The sequence below is a fragment of the Nerophis lumbriciformis genome, linkage group LG12, assembly GCF_033978685.3.
Source record: "Nerophis lumbriciformis linkage group LG12, RoL_Nlum_v2.1, whole genome shotgun sequence".
Lineage (NCBI taxonomy): Eukaryota > Metazoa > Chordata > Actinopteri > Syngnathiformes > Syngnathidae > Nerophis > Nerophis lumbriciformis.
The window spans coordinates 1,839,119-1,855,678 of record NC_084559.2 but is presented as its reverse complement, the minus strand read 5'-3'; the positions used below and the strand labels follow the sequence as shown (position 1 = coordinate 1,855,678).

Sequence of the window (16,560 nt, the reverse complement as noted above, 5' to 3'; positions counted from 1 at the left end):
GGCATTTATTTGTAAAAAAAAACAAAAAAACACCAAATTATTTAGGGGGGCTTAAGAATATTTTAGGGGGGCTTGAGCCCCCCTAAAATAGGCCTACCAATGCCAATGAGTTAAAGTACCAATGATTGTCACACACACACTAGGTGTGGTGAAATATGTCCTCTGCATTTGACCCATCCCCTTGTTCACCCCCTGGGATGTGAGGGGAGCTGTGGGCAGCAGCGGCGCGCCCGGGAATAATTGTTGGTGATTTAACCCCCAATTCCAAGCCTTGATGCTGAGTGCCAAGCAGGGAAGAATGCTGGTATGAGCTTTTAAACATAACCCGTTAACTGCTGCCAATCAAATGGTGAATAAGATACTCTTTAGGGTTCATATGTTTGTAAATCTGACTGTGATGAAGTCAGTGCCTCACCAGTCATGAACCTCACCGCACGTCACTGATCCCTACATATCTCAGAACTTCTCATTATATAACTACAGTTCTGTCAACATGTAATTATGCATATAGAAGTAGTAAATAGGTTCTGTAATAAATATTATCTCACTAAAAAAAAAAATGTAAACACATTTTATAAACCAGCTTAAATTAACAATCACATTAATGTGCGATGGAAACAACCAACAGAAGTCCAGTAGTTGGTTGAACATACCTTAGGCACCCAGATGTGTTCTTGAAGACAGTGGTCCACTCTGCGTCGCGTGGCTTGGAGTCCTCGTTTGGTTCATGCTCCCAACCAGAGTGTGGGATTATGACCTCGTTGGTCATTGTTTGCATACCGTGGTTGATGATCACCATCTTCAAGGGTTCATAGGAGGAAAGGTTCCAAAGAGTTCCTACGCAGGGAGGGGGGGAACATATAATAAAGATGAGTAAAAAGGCAATAAAGAAATTATTATAAATGGAAAAATACAATAATAAGCAAGAACGCAGAGGTAAGAGAGGAATGAAAAGATTGGAAGGAAAAAACACGGACCTGAGGTCTTGGAATGGGGTACAGAAATTGAGCAATGTTGAGCCAGTATATAACAGCTGTCAATTCTTTATGCTCACAGTCAAAAGCATGTTTAGATTGGCAGCAAACTGCATTCCAGAACGTAAATACAGAATAAAAAGGGCTGTTCATAAAAGCTTGCTCCGGTTACATTGTTGCAACTGTAGCAATGTAACAGTACTTTCATTTTCCTGTCAGGGCTTAGCTGGCTACCAACACTCTGCAATCAATACTCAGCCATGAAATCCATTTCATATCTCTGTATATTCCTTTTGTAATATACCTTATCAAATGTGAAGAACAAATCCCACAAAAGGGAGTATATCGCCCAAGTCTCAGCAACCATTTTCTCCAGGGACAATACTATGTACTGTGTACAATTAGGTCCCCCGTCTAACCTTTTGGAGCAGATTACTAATGAACCATGGTACCACTGTATAGACATGTTGGTCCAAATTTTGGTCCATTAGAACCATGATCGCGGGGCACCTGCTGATTGCGCTGGGCATTGCTCCGGTGTATCGTAAAATTTGTAAGACGATGGCAGACACTCAAGGAGCCCAAAGGCTGTTCGTCGCAATGGAAGGTTTGGGCCGGGCTGTGGGATCACGGTCTGGGGCGATTTCTGAACTGAATCGCAAGATGGATCACATCATGGAGAAGCTTGCTGAAAAGGAAAAATTGGATATGAGAGCCAACATGGACGGATAGAACAGGCAAGCCATTGTAGTGTCTGCTTGAGGAACAACAAAAATCCTTATCTACGATTTGACTCCCCAGAATGGCCTTGAGACAAGAACAGGCTGTTCTGTAAACATCCCCTGAGGACTTTCAAAGATGGACGCTTTTGACCTCCCTCCCTCCTCAACGACACCTGGAAGTCGTTGCTTGCATTGCATGCAGAACGGCCCTGGGCCTATGAACACAACACCACTACACCCAAAGACAATGGGCATATACACAAACACACTCCCCACCCCCACCCCACGCCTTCACCACCGCTTGATTCACCTTCGGGGTGATGGACGGCGCTTTATAGCAGCAGTCGACCTCCAGGGCCCCAACCCCTCCCCCTACCCCCTGTTGCGAGTTGTTGTGATTATATGTAACATGTTTATGTGTGCTATGGTAAATGAGTTTTTTCCCCTTGGACTCAGTCTGGACCTCCTCCTGAGGGTCCAGACTTTGACTGATATTTTTTCCAATCATTTCTACAACTCTTATTTTTTTTGTGATAGAGTGATTGGAGCACATACTTGTTGGTCAAAAAAAACATTCATGAAGTTTGCTTCTTTTATGAATTTATTATGGGTCTACTGAAAATGTGAGCAAATCTGCTGGATCAAAAGTATACATACAGCAAAGTTAATATTTGGTTACATGTCCCTTGGCAAGTTTACCTGCAATAAGGCGCTTTTGGTAGCCATCCACAAGCTTCTGGCTGAATTTTTGAGCACTCCTCTTGACAAAATTGGTGCAGTTCAGCTAAATTTGTGTCACGACGTGGTTTTCGCAGCTTACTGCGAGGTTTGTTCTCCCGGGATGCAAACGGACTATTCCGGACAAGGCTTGCAGGTAGGAATGTATTTATTAATCTAAGTACAAAATAACAGGCAAACAACACAGGCAAGTGTGCCTATCGCACGCGGAAGCTAAGGCAAAAACTTAGCGCAGGAAACATGGAACTATGGACAAGGCAACAACTCTCTAACTGTGGCATGAAATAAACAAGACTTACATAGAGGGCTGCATGAAGCAAACAAATGACACCAGGACGACTGACTGGCAAAGACAGGCTTAAATAATGGTCTCTTGATTAGAGCCAGGTGAGCAACCCGAACACAAGCGGCAGGTGAAAATCATAAGTTGCCATGGTAACTAAAACAAACTCAGGTGTCAAACAGGAACTAAAAGAGTCCAAAACTAACAGAACATGACAAAAACATGATCCGGACCACGGATCATGACAATTTGTTGGTTTTCTCACATGGACTTGTTTCTTCAGCATTATCCACACGTTTAAAGGGGAACATTATCACCAGACCTATGTAAGCGTCAATATATACCTTGATGTTGCAGAAAAAAGACCATATATTTTTTTAACCGATTTCCGAACTCTAAATGGGTGAATTTTGGCAAATTAAACGCATCGGGAAGCAATCCGCCATTTTCTCAAACACCGAGTAAAATCAGCTCTGTTATTTTCCGTTTTTTCGACTGTTTTCCGTACCTTGGAGACATCATGCCTCGTCGGTGTGTTGTCGGAGGGTGTAACAACACGAACAGGGACGGATTCAAGTTGCACCAGTGGCCCAAAGATGCGAAAGTGGCGAGAAATTGGACGTTTGTTCCGCACACTTTACCGACGAAAGCTATGCTACGACAGAGATGGCAAGAATGTGTGGATATCCTGCGACACTCAAAGCAGATGCATTTCCAACGATAAAGTCAAAGAAATCTGCCGCCAGACCCCCATTGAATCTGCCGGAGTGTGTGAGCAATTCAGGGACAAAGGACCTCGGTAGCACGGCAAGCAATGGCGGCAGTTTGTTCCCGCAGACGAGCGAGCTAAACCCCCTGGATGTCTTGGCTCACACCGTCCCTTATGCCACCGAAGATGATCAAGAGAAGAATATCGACCCTAGCTTCCCTGGCCTGCTGACATCAACTCCAAAACTGGACAGATCAGCTTTCAGGAAAAGAGAGCGGATGAGGGTATGTCTACAGAATATATTAATTGATGAAAATTGGGCTGTCTGCACTCTCAAAGTGCATGTTGTTGCCAAATGTATTTCATATGCTGTAAACCTAGTTCAGGGGTCAAAAACCCGCGGCTCCGGAGCCGCATGCGGCTCTTTGATCACTCTGATGCGGCTCAGCAGCTTACTTGCTGAACCCCCCGATTTTCCCGTGAGACTTCCGGACTTCAATATTCACCGATTTTCACCCTTACAGCTATAATAAGGGCGTACCATGATGGTACAACATTTGGCGCCTTCTACAATCTATATTAACAGCGTGCTAGCCCAACACTTGTTATACAATATACATCTTCTTTTTTAACACTCTTACTAATAATGCGCCACACTTTGAACCAAAACCAAACAAGAATGACAAACACATTTCGGGAGAACATCTGCACCTTAACACAACATAAACACAACAGAACAAACACCCAGAATCCCATGCAGCCCTGACTCTTCCGGGCTATATTATACACCCCTGCTACACCCCAACCCTGCTCCCTCACACATCAATCGCTTGCATACGGTTCAAACCGATATGGCTCAATAGCTTCAGTTTCTTCTTCAATTTCGTTTTCGCTACCTGCCTCCACACTACAACCATCCGTTTCAATACATGCGTAATCTGTTGAATCGCTTAAGCCGCTGAAATCCGAGTCTGAATCCGAGCTAATGTCGCTATGACGTCACAGGAAAATGGACGGGTGTATATAACGATGGTTAAAATCAGGCACTTTGAAGCTTTTTTTAGGGATATTGCGTGATGGGTAAAATTTTGAAAAAAACTTCGAAAAATAAAACAAGCCAATGGGAACTGATTTTTAATGGTTTTAACCCTTCTGAAATTGTGATAATGTTCCCCTTTAAGTCAGGACTTTGGGAAGGCCATTCTAAAACCTTACATACTTTGTGACAAGTATGTGCTCCAGACACTCTTAGTCACAAAAAAAAAAAAGAGTTGTAGAAATTATTGGAAACTGACATTATGTTCTTAAGTGTATGTCGACTCCAGACCACGACTGTATATAGAGCAGTGGTTCTTAACCTGGGTTTGATCGAACCCTAGGGGTTTGGTGAGTCGGACCCTCCGCCGCGGATGTCGAGACACACCTGACACATCGTGTAAATAAAAACTTCTCCATATCGGCGTATTACGGATACGGCAACAGCAGAAGTCCCACTGATTTGCAGGTGTGTAAATTGTTGTGAGTTTATGCAATGTGTTGGTTTTGTTCTTTGAACAAGGTGATGTTCATGCATGGTTCATTTTGTCCATCCATCCATCCATCCATCTTCTTCCGCTTATCCGAGGTCGGGTCGCGGGGGCCGCAGCCTAAGCAGGGAAGCCCAGACTTCCCTCTCCCCAGCCACTTCGTCCAGCTCTTCCTGTGGGACCCCGAGGCGTTCCCAGGCCAGCCGGGAGACATAGTCTTCCCAACGTGTCCTGGGTCTTCCCCGCGGCCTCCTACCGGTCGGACGTGCCCTAAACACCTCCCTAGGGAGGCGTTCGGGTGGCATCCTGACCAGATGCCCGAACCACCTCATCTGGCTCCTCTCCATGTGGAGGAGCAGCGGCTTTACTTTGAGCTCCTCCCGGATGGCAGAGCTTCTCACCCTATCTCTAAGGGAGAGCCCCGCCACCCGGCGGAGGAAACTCATTTCGGCCGCTTGTACCCGTGATCTTGTCCTTTCGGTCATAACTCAAAGCTCATGACCATAGGTGAGGATGGGAACGTAGATCGACCGGTAAATTGAGAGCTTTGCCTTCCGGCTCAGCTCCTTCTTCACCACAACGGACCGATACAGCGTCCGCATTACTGAAGACGCCGCACCGATCCGCCTGTCGATCTCACGATTCACTCTCCCCACACTCGTGAACAAGACTCCGAGGTACTTGAACTCCTCCACTTGGGGCAAGATCTCCTCCCCAACCCGGAGATGGCACTCCACCCTTTTCCGGGCAAGAACCATGGACTCGGACTTGGAGGTGCTGATTCTCATCCCAGTCGCTTCACACTCAGCTGCGAACCGATCCAGTGAGAGCTGAAGATCCTGGCCAGATGAAGCCATCAGGACCACATCATCTGCAAAAAGCAGAGACCTAATCCTGCAGCCACCAAACCAGATCCCCTCAACGCCTTGACTGCACCTAGAAATTCTGTCCATAAAAGTTATGAACAGAATCGGTGACAAAGGGCAGCCTTGGCGGAGTCCAACCCTTACTGGAAACGTGTCCGACTTACTACCGGCAATGCGGACCAAACTCTGGCACTGATCATACAGGGAGCGGACTGCCACAATCAGACAGTCCGATACCCCATACTCTCTGAGCACTCCCCATAGGACTTCCCGAGGGACAGGGTTCATTTTGTGCCCGGGTAAAAAAAACATATAACTTTGTCTTGAATTGGAAAAAAAAAAAAAAGCTATATATTTTTTACTGAAGAAGGGTTGGGTGAATGCGCATATGAAACTGGTGTGGTTCGGTACCTCCAACAAGGTTAAGAACCACTGATATAGAGCAAGTAAGAATACAAAGAATCACATTGTACCAAACCAGATACCCTCAACGCCCTGACTGCGCCTAGAAATTCTGTCCATAAAGGTTATGAACAGAATCGGTGACAAAGGGCAGCCCTGGCGGAGTCCAACCCTCACTGGAAACGGGTCCGACTTACTGCCGGCAATGCGGACCAAGCTCTGACACTGATCATACAGGGAGCGGACCGCCACAATAAGACAGTCCGTTACCCCATACTCTCTGAGCACTCCCCACAGGACTTCCCGGGGTACACGGTCGAATGCCTTCTCCAAGTCCACAAAGCACATGTAGACTGGTTGAGCAAACTCCCATGCACCCTCAAGGACCCTGCCGAGAATATAGAGCTGGTCCACAGTTCCACGACCAGGACGAAAACCACACTGTTCCTCCTGAATCCGAGGTTCGACTATCCGGCTGTATCGATCCGTTGTGGTGAAGAAGGAGCTGAGCCAGAAGGCAAAGCTCTCGATTTACCGGTCGATCTACGTTCCCATCCTCACCCATGGTCATGAGCTTTGGGTCATGACCGAAAGGACAAGATCACGGGTACAAGCGGCCGAAATGAGTTTCCTCCGCCGGGTGGCGGGGCTCTCCCTTAGAAATAGGGTGAGAAGCTCTGTCATCCGGGGGGAGCTCAAAGTAACGCCGCTGCTCCTCCACATCGAGAGGAGCCAGATGAGGTGGTTCGGGCATCTGGTCAGGATGCCACCCGAACGCCTCCCTCGGGAGGTGTTTCGGGCTCGTCTGACCGGTAGGAGGCCACGGGGAAGACCCAGGACACGTTGGGAAGACTATGTCTCCCGGCTGGCCTGGGAACGCCTCGGGATCCCCCGGGAGGAGCTGGACGAAGTGGCTGGGGAAGAGGGAAGTCTGGGCTTCCCTGCTTAGGCTGCTGCCCCCGCAACCCGACCTCGGATAAGCGGAAGAAGATGGATGGATGGATGGATGGACATTGTAAACTGTCGGAAAAGCAGTTAACCAAAAAAAATGCTTAGCAGAGGTAACAATAAAAAATGGATGTCTATAGGCTTTTGTTTTCATTAAGTCATCCCTCAGGTTCCTTTGACTGTCCGTCATCACTTATCGCACTCCTCCATTCCTCCTTTTACATTTAGGAAACATTAAGCTGACAATCTTATCTGAGGCAACTAAAAAACAAATGCTTCTTATTCCTGCCAACAGAAGCTCAGAGCTATTATGTTCAGATAAACTACACACACAACAGCGTATAGCAGACTTTGCATAAACAATACATGCAAACAGACTAATAAACTACCCATAGATTTAGACTCCCTCTTGCCCAATAATGACAAATTAATTGCGGGCTTGTTCATGTCTTGCCTTGCTTTAAGACGTTTGTCTTTACATTTTCCAGACGGTCGTCATTTCCGCTGGTAAATGTTCATAAAGGGGAGCAAAGTCTCGGAGGGTTTGGCCAAAGCTAAAAATAACCACAGACTATGTTGTGGTTGTGCCTGGGCAGAAGTGGTTTTCTCTGCCAAGAGAGAAACATGAGGGGAAAGTTTCCTATAATGTGTTCTTATTTGACGACAGCTCGTCAACCTTTTGCAACTCTGACACCTGCTTCCTGCGAGGCATGAGACGACAGCCTCACCAAATGTGGAGCTGATTGACTTTTTCCACAGTCCTGTACACGAACAGAAGACTTTGAAAGTATGTGTGTGTGTTCAGTTCTTGTTTGGAATCATGCTTTGTACCAAACATTAATTTATTTGTGGCACCACAAATAGGTTTGGTGGTAACTGTTGGCCCTCACTCATAAACACAATGTAAATATAATGAGATAGTTATATCTACCGTATATTCCGGACCATAGGGCGCACCGGATTATAAGGCGCACAGCGGATGAATGGTCTATTTTTCAGCTGCAATCATTCACCGGCAATCAGCACACCTGCCTGTGATGAGCGAGCTGCCTTCATAAGCCTGCTCAACCGGCCATCCCGCGCCGGAATATAACCTTCTGTTCACGTACAGTAAGCCACGTCCTGCTTGATGCAATCCAGCTCTCTCTGTGTTTACCCCTCCGTATTTTCAGTGTCGTCCCCGCAGTACCCTCTGTCGCCTTGAAAGTGAGCTGTGCGTCTCACTTTTCCCTGGATCTCCCTCTGGACTCTGACTGCCTCCCTCGATCCTTGACTTCCCTCGCTTTGGACTCGGACCTGTAGACTTCTCTCTCCCCAGGACTTCCTCGTCTCTCGTTCAACATTTACGGTAGCACTCAACAGCTTATCTACACACATAGTTTTACACCATACACACTCTTGGATTTTGTCACACTCCATTTCCTTAGTTAGTATATTTAGTATTGTCCATCCATCCATCCATCCATCTTCTTCCGCTTATCCGAGGTCGGGTCGCGGGGGCAGCAGCCTAAGCAGGGAAGCCCAGACTTCCCTCTCCCCAGCCACTTCGTCCAGCTCCCCCCGGGGGATCCCGAGGCGTTCCCAGGCCAGCCGGGAGACATAGTCTTCCCAACGTGTCCTGGGTCTTCCCCGCGGCCTCCTACCAGTCGGACGTGCCCTAAACACCTCCCTAGGGAGGCGTTCGGGTGGCATCCTGACCAGATGCCCGAACCACCTCATCTGGCTCCTCTCCATGTGGAGGAGCAGCGGCTTTACTTTGAGCTCCCCCCGGATGGCAGAGCTTCTCACCCTATCTCTAAGGGAGAGACCCGCCATCCGGCGGAGGAAACTCATTTCGGCTGTTTGTACCCGTGATCTTGTCCTTTCGGTCATAACCCAAAGCTCATGACCATAGGTGAGGATGGGAACGTAGATCGACCGGTAAATTGAGAGCTTTGCCTTCCGGCTCAGCTCCTTCTTCACCACAACGGATCGATACAGTGTCCGCATTACTGAAGACGCCGCACCGATCCGCCTGTCGATCTCATGATCCACTCTTCCCTCACTCGTGAACAAGACTCCGAGGTACTTGAACTCCTCCACTTGGGGCAAGATCTCCTCCCCAACCCGGAGATGACACTCCACCCTTTTCCGGGCGAGAACCATGGACTCGGACTTGGAGGTGCTGATTCTCATCCCAGTCGCTTCACACTCAGCTGCGAACCGATCCATTGAGAGCTGAAGATCCTGGCCAGATGAAGCCATCAGGACCACATCATCTGCAAAAAGCAGAGACCTAATCCTGCAGCCACCAAACCAGATCCCCTCAACGCCTTGACTGCACCTAGAAATTCTGTCCATAAAAGTTATGAACAGAATCGGTGACAAAGGGCGGCCTTGGCGGAGTCCAATCCTCACTGGAAACGGGTCCGACTTACTGCCGGCAATGCGGACCAAGCTCTGGCACTGATCATACAGGGAGCGGACTGCCACAATCAGACAGTCCGATACCCCATACTCTCTGAGCACTCCCCACAGGACTTCCCGAGGGACACGGTCGAATGCCTTCTCCAAGTCCACAAAACACATGTAGACTGGTTGACCAAACTCCCATGCACCCTCAAGGACCCTGCCGAGAGTATAGAGCTGGTCCACAGTTCCACGACCAGGACGAAAACCACACTGTTCCTCCTGAATCCGAGGTTCGTATGTTAGTATTGTTTGATGATTATATATATATATATATATATATATATATATATATATATATTTGGTCTATATATATAATAGATCTTTGAACATTACTACCCCCTGGTGTCTGTGCCGTCATCTCCCCTCTATAAACCACAACAAGCATCTCCTCATCCGTGGTTAACCAGTGCAACAACAACGCCGGAAATGCGTCCCGTGAAAAACCGTCCGACCGGAACTCTCTAATAACTAAAGTTCCTTGGGTGAATAATGTCAACTCACTACACCGGTATGTTTTAGTGCTTTCATGACGCGTTTACTGACAGATATAAATAAGAACTTTACACTACTTTATATTAGAAATGGCAACAGCGGAGGATGAATGTCACATAACAAGAAGATAGAGAAAAAGAAGAAGCTTATCGACTATGGGTCGGTACCAACTACAAAGGCGGATGCGCGCAAATTTTCAGGATTCATGCAGATCCCAAATACAGATCAGCAGGTACCAGAAGGTAAGAAAAGTAGATTTTGCATAATACTGCGAAAAAACCCAACAGATAGTATGGCTTACCTTATACACACACCATAATAATACTTGTATGTTGAAGCACATGAAGCGGTGTGGCTTCATAGCTTACCAAAGTCGAACTAAAACATTTTGATGGATTTTTAAACGCCGTGTGTAATGTTCTATATTTTCAATGGAACATGTAACATTTTGCAGTTGTTTACTTGAGTCATACTGCAGTCGACACGCATCTCTTATGTGTGACTGCCATCGTAGTGCAGTCTACGCATATCTCTTATGTGTGACTGCCATCTACTGGTCACACTTATCTTTTCACCACGAACCTAATTAAATAGCCAGCAACATGAGGGTTGCAGGTTCGATCCCCGCTTCCGCCATCCGAGTCACTGCCGTCGTGTCCTTGGGCAAGACACTTTACCCACCTGCTCCCAGTGCCACCCACACTGGTTTAAATGTAACTTAGATATTGGGTTTCACTATGTAAAAGTGCTTTGAGTCACTAGAGAAAAGCGCTATATAAATATAATTCACTTCACTTCACTTCACCCGTCAGATGAATGCGACCTGAGCCTTCTGTGACGTTCCACGTAGTGGTGGTTTGTTTGTGTTTCTTCCCCGGTAGGTCGTGAGTTCAAACCCCGGCCGAGTCATACCAAAGACTATACAAATGGGACCCATTACCTCCCTGCTTGACACTCAGAATCAAGGGTTGGAATTGGGGGTTAAATCACCAAAAATTATTCCCGGGCGTGGCCACCGCTGCTGCTCACTGCTCCCCTCACCTCATAGGGGTGAACAAGGGGATGGGTCAAATGCATAGAATAATTTCACCACACCTCGTGTGTGTGTGTGTATGACAATCCTTGGTACTTTAACTTTAACTTAAAGACATGGGTGACAGAGTCTGGCGTGGATGAACTTGACTGGCCTGCACAGAGTCCTGACCTGAACCTGACAGAACACCTTTAGGACGAATTAGAACGGAGCCTGAGAGCCAGGCCTTCTCCACCAACATCAGTGTGTGACCTCACCAATGCGTTTTTGGAAAAATGGTGGAAAATTCCTATAAACACACTCGGCAACCTTGTGGACAGCCTTCCCAGAAGAGTTGAAGCTGTAATAGCTGCAAAAGGTGGACCTATATCATTTTGAACCCTATGGATTAGGAATGGGATGGCACTTCAAGTTAATATGTGTCATGTCTGTGTAATCATGTTTTGTTTAGTTATTGGACTTTTTAGTTTCTGGCTTTTCACTCCCTTGTCTTGTTTCCATGATTACCCATTAGTTTCACCTGTTGCACGTTTGGACTCATTGTGCACTCTTGTTTGTCACCATAGCAACCCATTAGTTTTCACCTGTCACGTCACGCACCTGTTTCACGTTTTTGAGTCACGCACCTGTTTTCGTTAATCATGTCTGTAGTATTTAAGTTCATATGTGTCATGTCTGTGTAATCATGTTTTGTCTTAGTCATGTTTTGTTTAGTTATTGGACTTTTTAATTTCTGGCTTTTCACTCCCTCGTCTTGTTTCCATGATTACCCATTAGTTTCACCTGTTGCACGTTTGGACTCATTGTGCACTCTTGTTTGTCACCATAGCAACCCATTAGTTTTCACCTGTCACGTCACGCACCTGTTTCACGTTTTTGAGTCACGCACCTGTTTTCGTTAATCATGTCTGTAGTATTTAAGTTCATTGTTTTCAATTTGTCTTTCTGGTGACATCGCCACATTTATGCTCTGCACAGTTCTGACTCTTTTTTCGTGTCCATCGTTCACGCTGCTCCTTTTTTGTCCATGCCAAGTAAGTTTTGTTTATTATTGCCACAGTTAGTGTTTTTTTGTTGTTCACAGTTTTTGCCTTTGTGCAAGTATTTGGTTTCATAGTTTGTTCTCCGCCATTGTGCGCGCCTTTTGTTTACTTCCTTGTTTTGTATTTATAGTGTTTAAATAAATCATGTCTTCACCTTCACGCCATGTCTGGTCCAAATAAATGTTCATTTGCACCACAGGAGAACAAACCACGCCATAGTCCAAGTCCTGACAATATGTGAGTCAAACAATTAAACAGTTTATACTTATTATGATGTTCAAGAGTGGACGTCATCATTCACACTTGAACGCCACTATCGCGGAACTTCAAGCCACCGGCGCCAGCAATATGATGACAAACAAACACTCGCACCCGCCTGCTGACTCGGCAGCATGATTAATTCCACAGTTGTGTCACTGGCATCTGTTTTTGTTGACATAAACAGCACTCAACATGCAGTCAACATATGAGCAGGCAGTTGGCGCTGAATAAAGATGATAGGGAAAATAAACTCTACAAGTTGCACTAAAATAGTGCAATACTCAACAAAAAATTGTAGCTGCAGATCCAAATTTTAGCGTAGACGAGTGACCCAGAGGAAACTAATTCCATTTACAGGGTCTAACATTGACATAAATTGATGCGCTTTTGTACAAATAAATGCTACAATATTAATAATGCACACAATACAGCCATCTAATTGAAGTGTTGATTATTATATTAAACATTAACAATATTCAACATTATACCTAACAATAAGATTGTATATGCAACAATGCATACCTTAGTCATGGGATGTGGTTCATCAAATATGACTCTTGCTGACCTACTGCCTTCGGTAATGGCACCATTCCCAAATTATGTCGGCTCTATTGATAACCTCACTAACAACTTTGACAATGCCCTGCGCGAAACCATTGATAGTATAGCACCGCTAAAACTAAAAAAAGCTTGAGGTTTTCCATCAAGCATGGAGTGATAGTTTAATATCGTAAAAACGCATGCTTACCTTAGCTAAAGCTAAATATTACTCAAATCTCATCCGCCTCAACAAAAACAACCCTACATTTTTGTTTAGTACAGTAGCATCGCTAACCCAACAAGGGACTCCTCCCAATAGCTCCACCCACTCGGCAGATGACTTTATGAATTTCTTTAATAAGAAAATTGAACTCATTAGAAAGGAGATTAAAGACAACGCATCCCAGCTACAACTGGGTTCTATTAACACAGATACAACTGTATCTACGACGGATACTGCAATACAAAATAGTCTCTCTCTTTTTGATGAAATAACATTAGAGGAACTATTACGGCGTGTAAGTGGGATAAAACAAACAACATGTTTACTTGATCCACTTCCTGGGAAACTTATCAAGAAGCTTTTTGTATTATTAGGTCCATCAGTGCTAAATATTATAAACTTATCACTTTCCTCTGGCACTGTTCCCCTAGCATTCAAGAAAGCGGTTATTCATGCTCTGCTCAAAAGACCTAACCTTGATCCTGACCTCATGGTAAACTACCGACCGGTGTCCCACCTTCCCTTTATTTCGAAAATCCTCGAAAAAATTGTAGCACAGCAGCTAAATGAACACTTAGTGTCTAACAATCTCTGTGAACCTTTTCGCTAAAACAAAAAAGGGCCCCTAAAAGGCGCACCCCATGGTTCACAGAAGAAACCAGAGCTCATAAATTATCATGTAGAAAGTTGGAACGCAAATGGCGCGCGACCAAGCTTGAGGTTTTCCATCAAGCATGGAGTGATAGTTTAATATCGTAAAAACGCATGCTTACCTTAGCTAAAGCTAAATATTACTCAAATCTCATCCGCCTCAACAAAAACAATCCTACATTTTTGTTTAGTACAGTAGCATCGCTAACCCAACAAGGGACTCCTCCCAATAGCTCCACCCACTCGGCAGATGACTTTATGAATTTCTTTAATAAGAAAATTGAACTCATTAGAAAGGAGATTAAAGACAACGCATCCCAGCTACAACTGGGTTCTATTAACACAGATACAACTGTATCTACGACGGATACTGCAATACAAAATAGTCTCTCTCTTTTTGATGAAATAACATTAGAGGAACTATTACGGCGTGTAAGTGGGATAAAACAAACAACATGTTTACTTGATCCACTTCCTGGGAAACTTATCAAGAAGCTTTTTGTATTATTAGGTCCATCAGTGCTAAATATTATAAACTTATCACTTTCCTCTGGCACTGTTCCCCTAGCATTCAAGAAAGCGGTTATTCATCCTCTGCTCAAAAGACCTAACCTTGATCCTGACCTCATGGTAAACTACCGACCGGTGTCCCACCTTCCCTTTATTTCGAAAATCCTCGAAAAAATTGTCGCACAGCAGCTAAATGAACACTTAGTGTCTAACAATCTCTGTGAACCTTTTCAATCCGGTTTCAGGGCAAATCACTCTACGGAGACAGCCCTCGCAAAAATGACTAATGATCTACTGCTAACGATGGATTCTGATGCGTCATCTATGTTGCTGCTTCTTTATCTTAGCGCTGCTTTCGATACCGTCGATCATAATATTTTATTAGAGCGTATCAAAACACGTATTGGTATGTCAGACTTAGCCTTGTCGTGGTTTAACTCTTATCTTACTGACAGGATGCAATGCGTCTCCCATAATAATGTGACCTCGGACTATGTTAAGGTAACGTGCGGAGTTCCTCAGGGTTCGGTTCTTGGCCCTGCACTCTTTAGCATTTACATGCTGCCGCTAGGCGACATCATACGCAAATACGGTGTTAGCTTTCATTGTTATGCTGATGACACCCAACTCTACATGCCCCTAAAGCTGACCAACACGCCGGATTGTAGTCAGCTGGAGGCGTGTCTTAATGAAATTAAACAATGGATGTCCGCTAACTTCTTGCAACTCAACGCCAAGAAAACGGAAATGCTGATTATCAGCCCTGCTAAACACCGACATTTATTTGATAATACCACCTTAACATTTGACAACCAAACAATTACACAAGGCGAATCAGTAAAGAATCTGGGTATTATCTTCGACCCAACTCTCTCCTTTGAGTCACACATTAAGAGTGTTACTAAAACGGCCTTCTTTCATCTCCGTAATATCGCTAAAATTCGTTCTATTTTATCCACTAGCGACGCTGAGATCATTATTCATGCGTTCGTTACGTCTCGTCTCGACTACTGTAACGTATTATTTTCGAGTCTCCCTATGTCTAGCATTAAAAGACTACAATTGGTACAAAATGCGGCTGCTAGACTTTTGACAAGAACAAGAAAGTTTGATCATATTACGCCTATACTGTATATACCTTTATATACTTATAAACATACCTATACTGTATATACCTTTATATACTTATAAACATACCTATACTGGCTCACCTGCACTGGCTTCCTGTGCACTTAAGATGTGACTTTAAGGTTTTACTACTTACGTATAAAATACTACACGGTCTAGCTCCGTCCTATCTTGTCGATTGTATTGTACCATATGTCCCGGCAAAAAATCTGCGTTCAAAGAACTCCGGCTTATTAGTGATTCCCAGAGCCCAAAAAAAGTCTGTGGGCTATAGAGCGTTTTCTATTGGGGCTCCAGTACTCTGGAATGCCCTCCCGGTAACAATTAGAGATGCTACCTCAGTAGAAGCATTTAAGTCCCATCTTAAAACTAATTTGTATACTCTAGCCTTTAAATAGACCCCCCTTTTAGACCAGTTGATCTGCCGTTTCTTTTCTTTTCTCCTCTGCTCCCCTTTTCCTTGTGGAGGGGGGGGGGCCACAGGTCCGGTAGCCATGGATGAAGTGCTGGCTGTCCAGAGTCGGGACCCGGGGTGGACCACTCGCCTGTGCATCGGCTGGGAACATCTCTGCGCTGCTGACCCGTCTCCGCTCGGGATGGTTTCCTGCTGACCCCACTATGGACTGGACTCTTACTATTATGTTGGCTCCACTATGGACTGGACTCTCACAATATTATGTCAGACCCACTCGACATCCATTGCATTCGGTCTCCCCTAGAGGGGGCGGGGGGGGGGGGGGGGGGTTACCCACATATGCGGTCCTCTCCAAGGTTTCTCATAGTCATTCACATCGACGTCCCACTGGGGTGAGTTTTCCCTTGCCCTTATGTGGGCTTTGTACCGAGGATGTCGTTGTGGCTTGTGCAGCCCTTTGAGACACTTGTGATTCAGGGCTATATAAATAAACATTGATTGATGATTGATCAAATGCTGGTTATATACAAAGATGAAGGTTGTATGTTCAAGGGGTCAAATCATGATTTTTTTGGGGGATATTCTACTTTTTTATTAAAAATGCATCTAACCGTACATGTACGAGCCAGAATCTATGCTGAAAGG

At 45.3% G+C, this 16,560-nt stretch overlaps 1 protein-coding gene across 2 annotated transcripts in view; it reads right to left on the bottom strand.

Annotated features, from left to right (window-relative positions):
* The window catches only part of LOC133623017 (splicing regulator ARVCF-like), a 670,015-nt gene that overhangs the window by 152,179 nt on the left and 501,276 nt on the right, over positions 1-16,560 (bottom strand). For both annotated transcript variants that reach the window (XM_072914236.1, XM_072914237.1), the window contains one exon: positions 654-837. In XM_072914236.1, the coding sequence (XP_072770337.1) occupies positions 654-837 (184 nt within the window). The remainder of the gene's footprint in view (positions 1-653; positions 838-16,560) is intronic.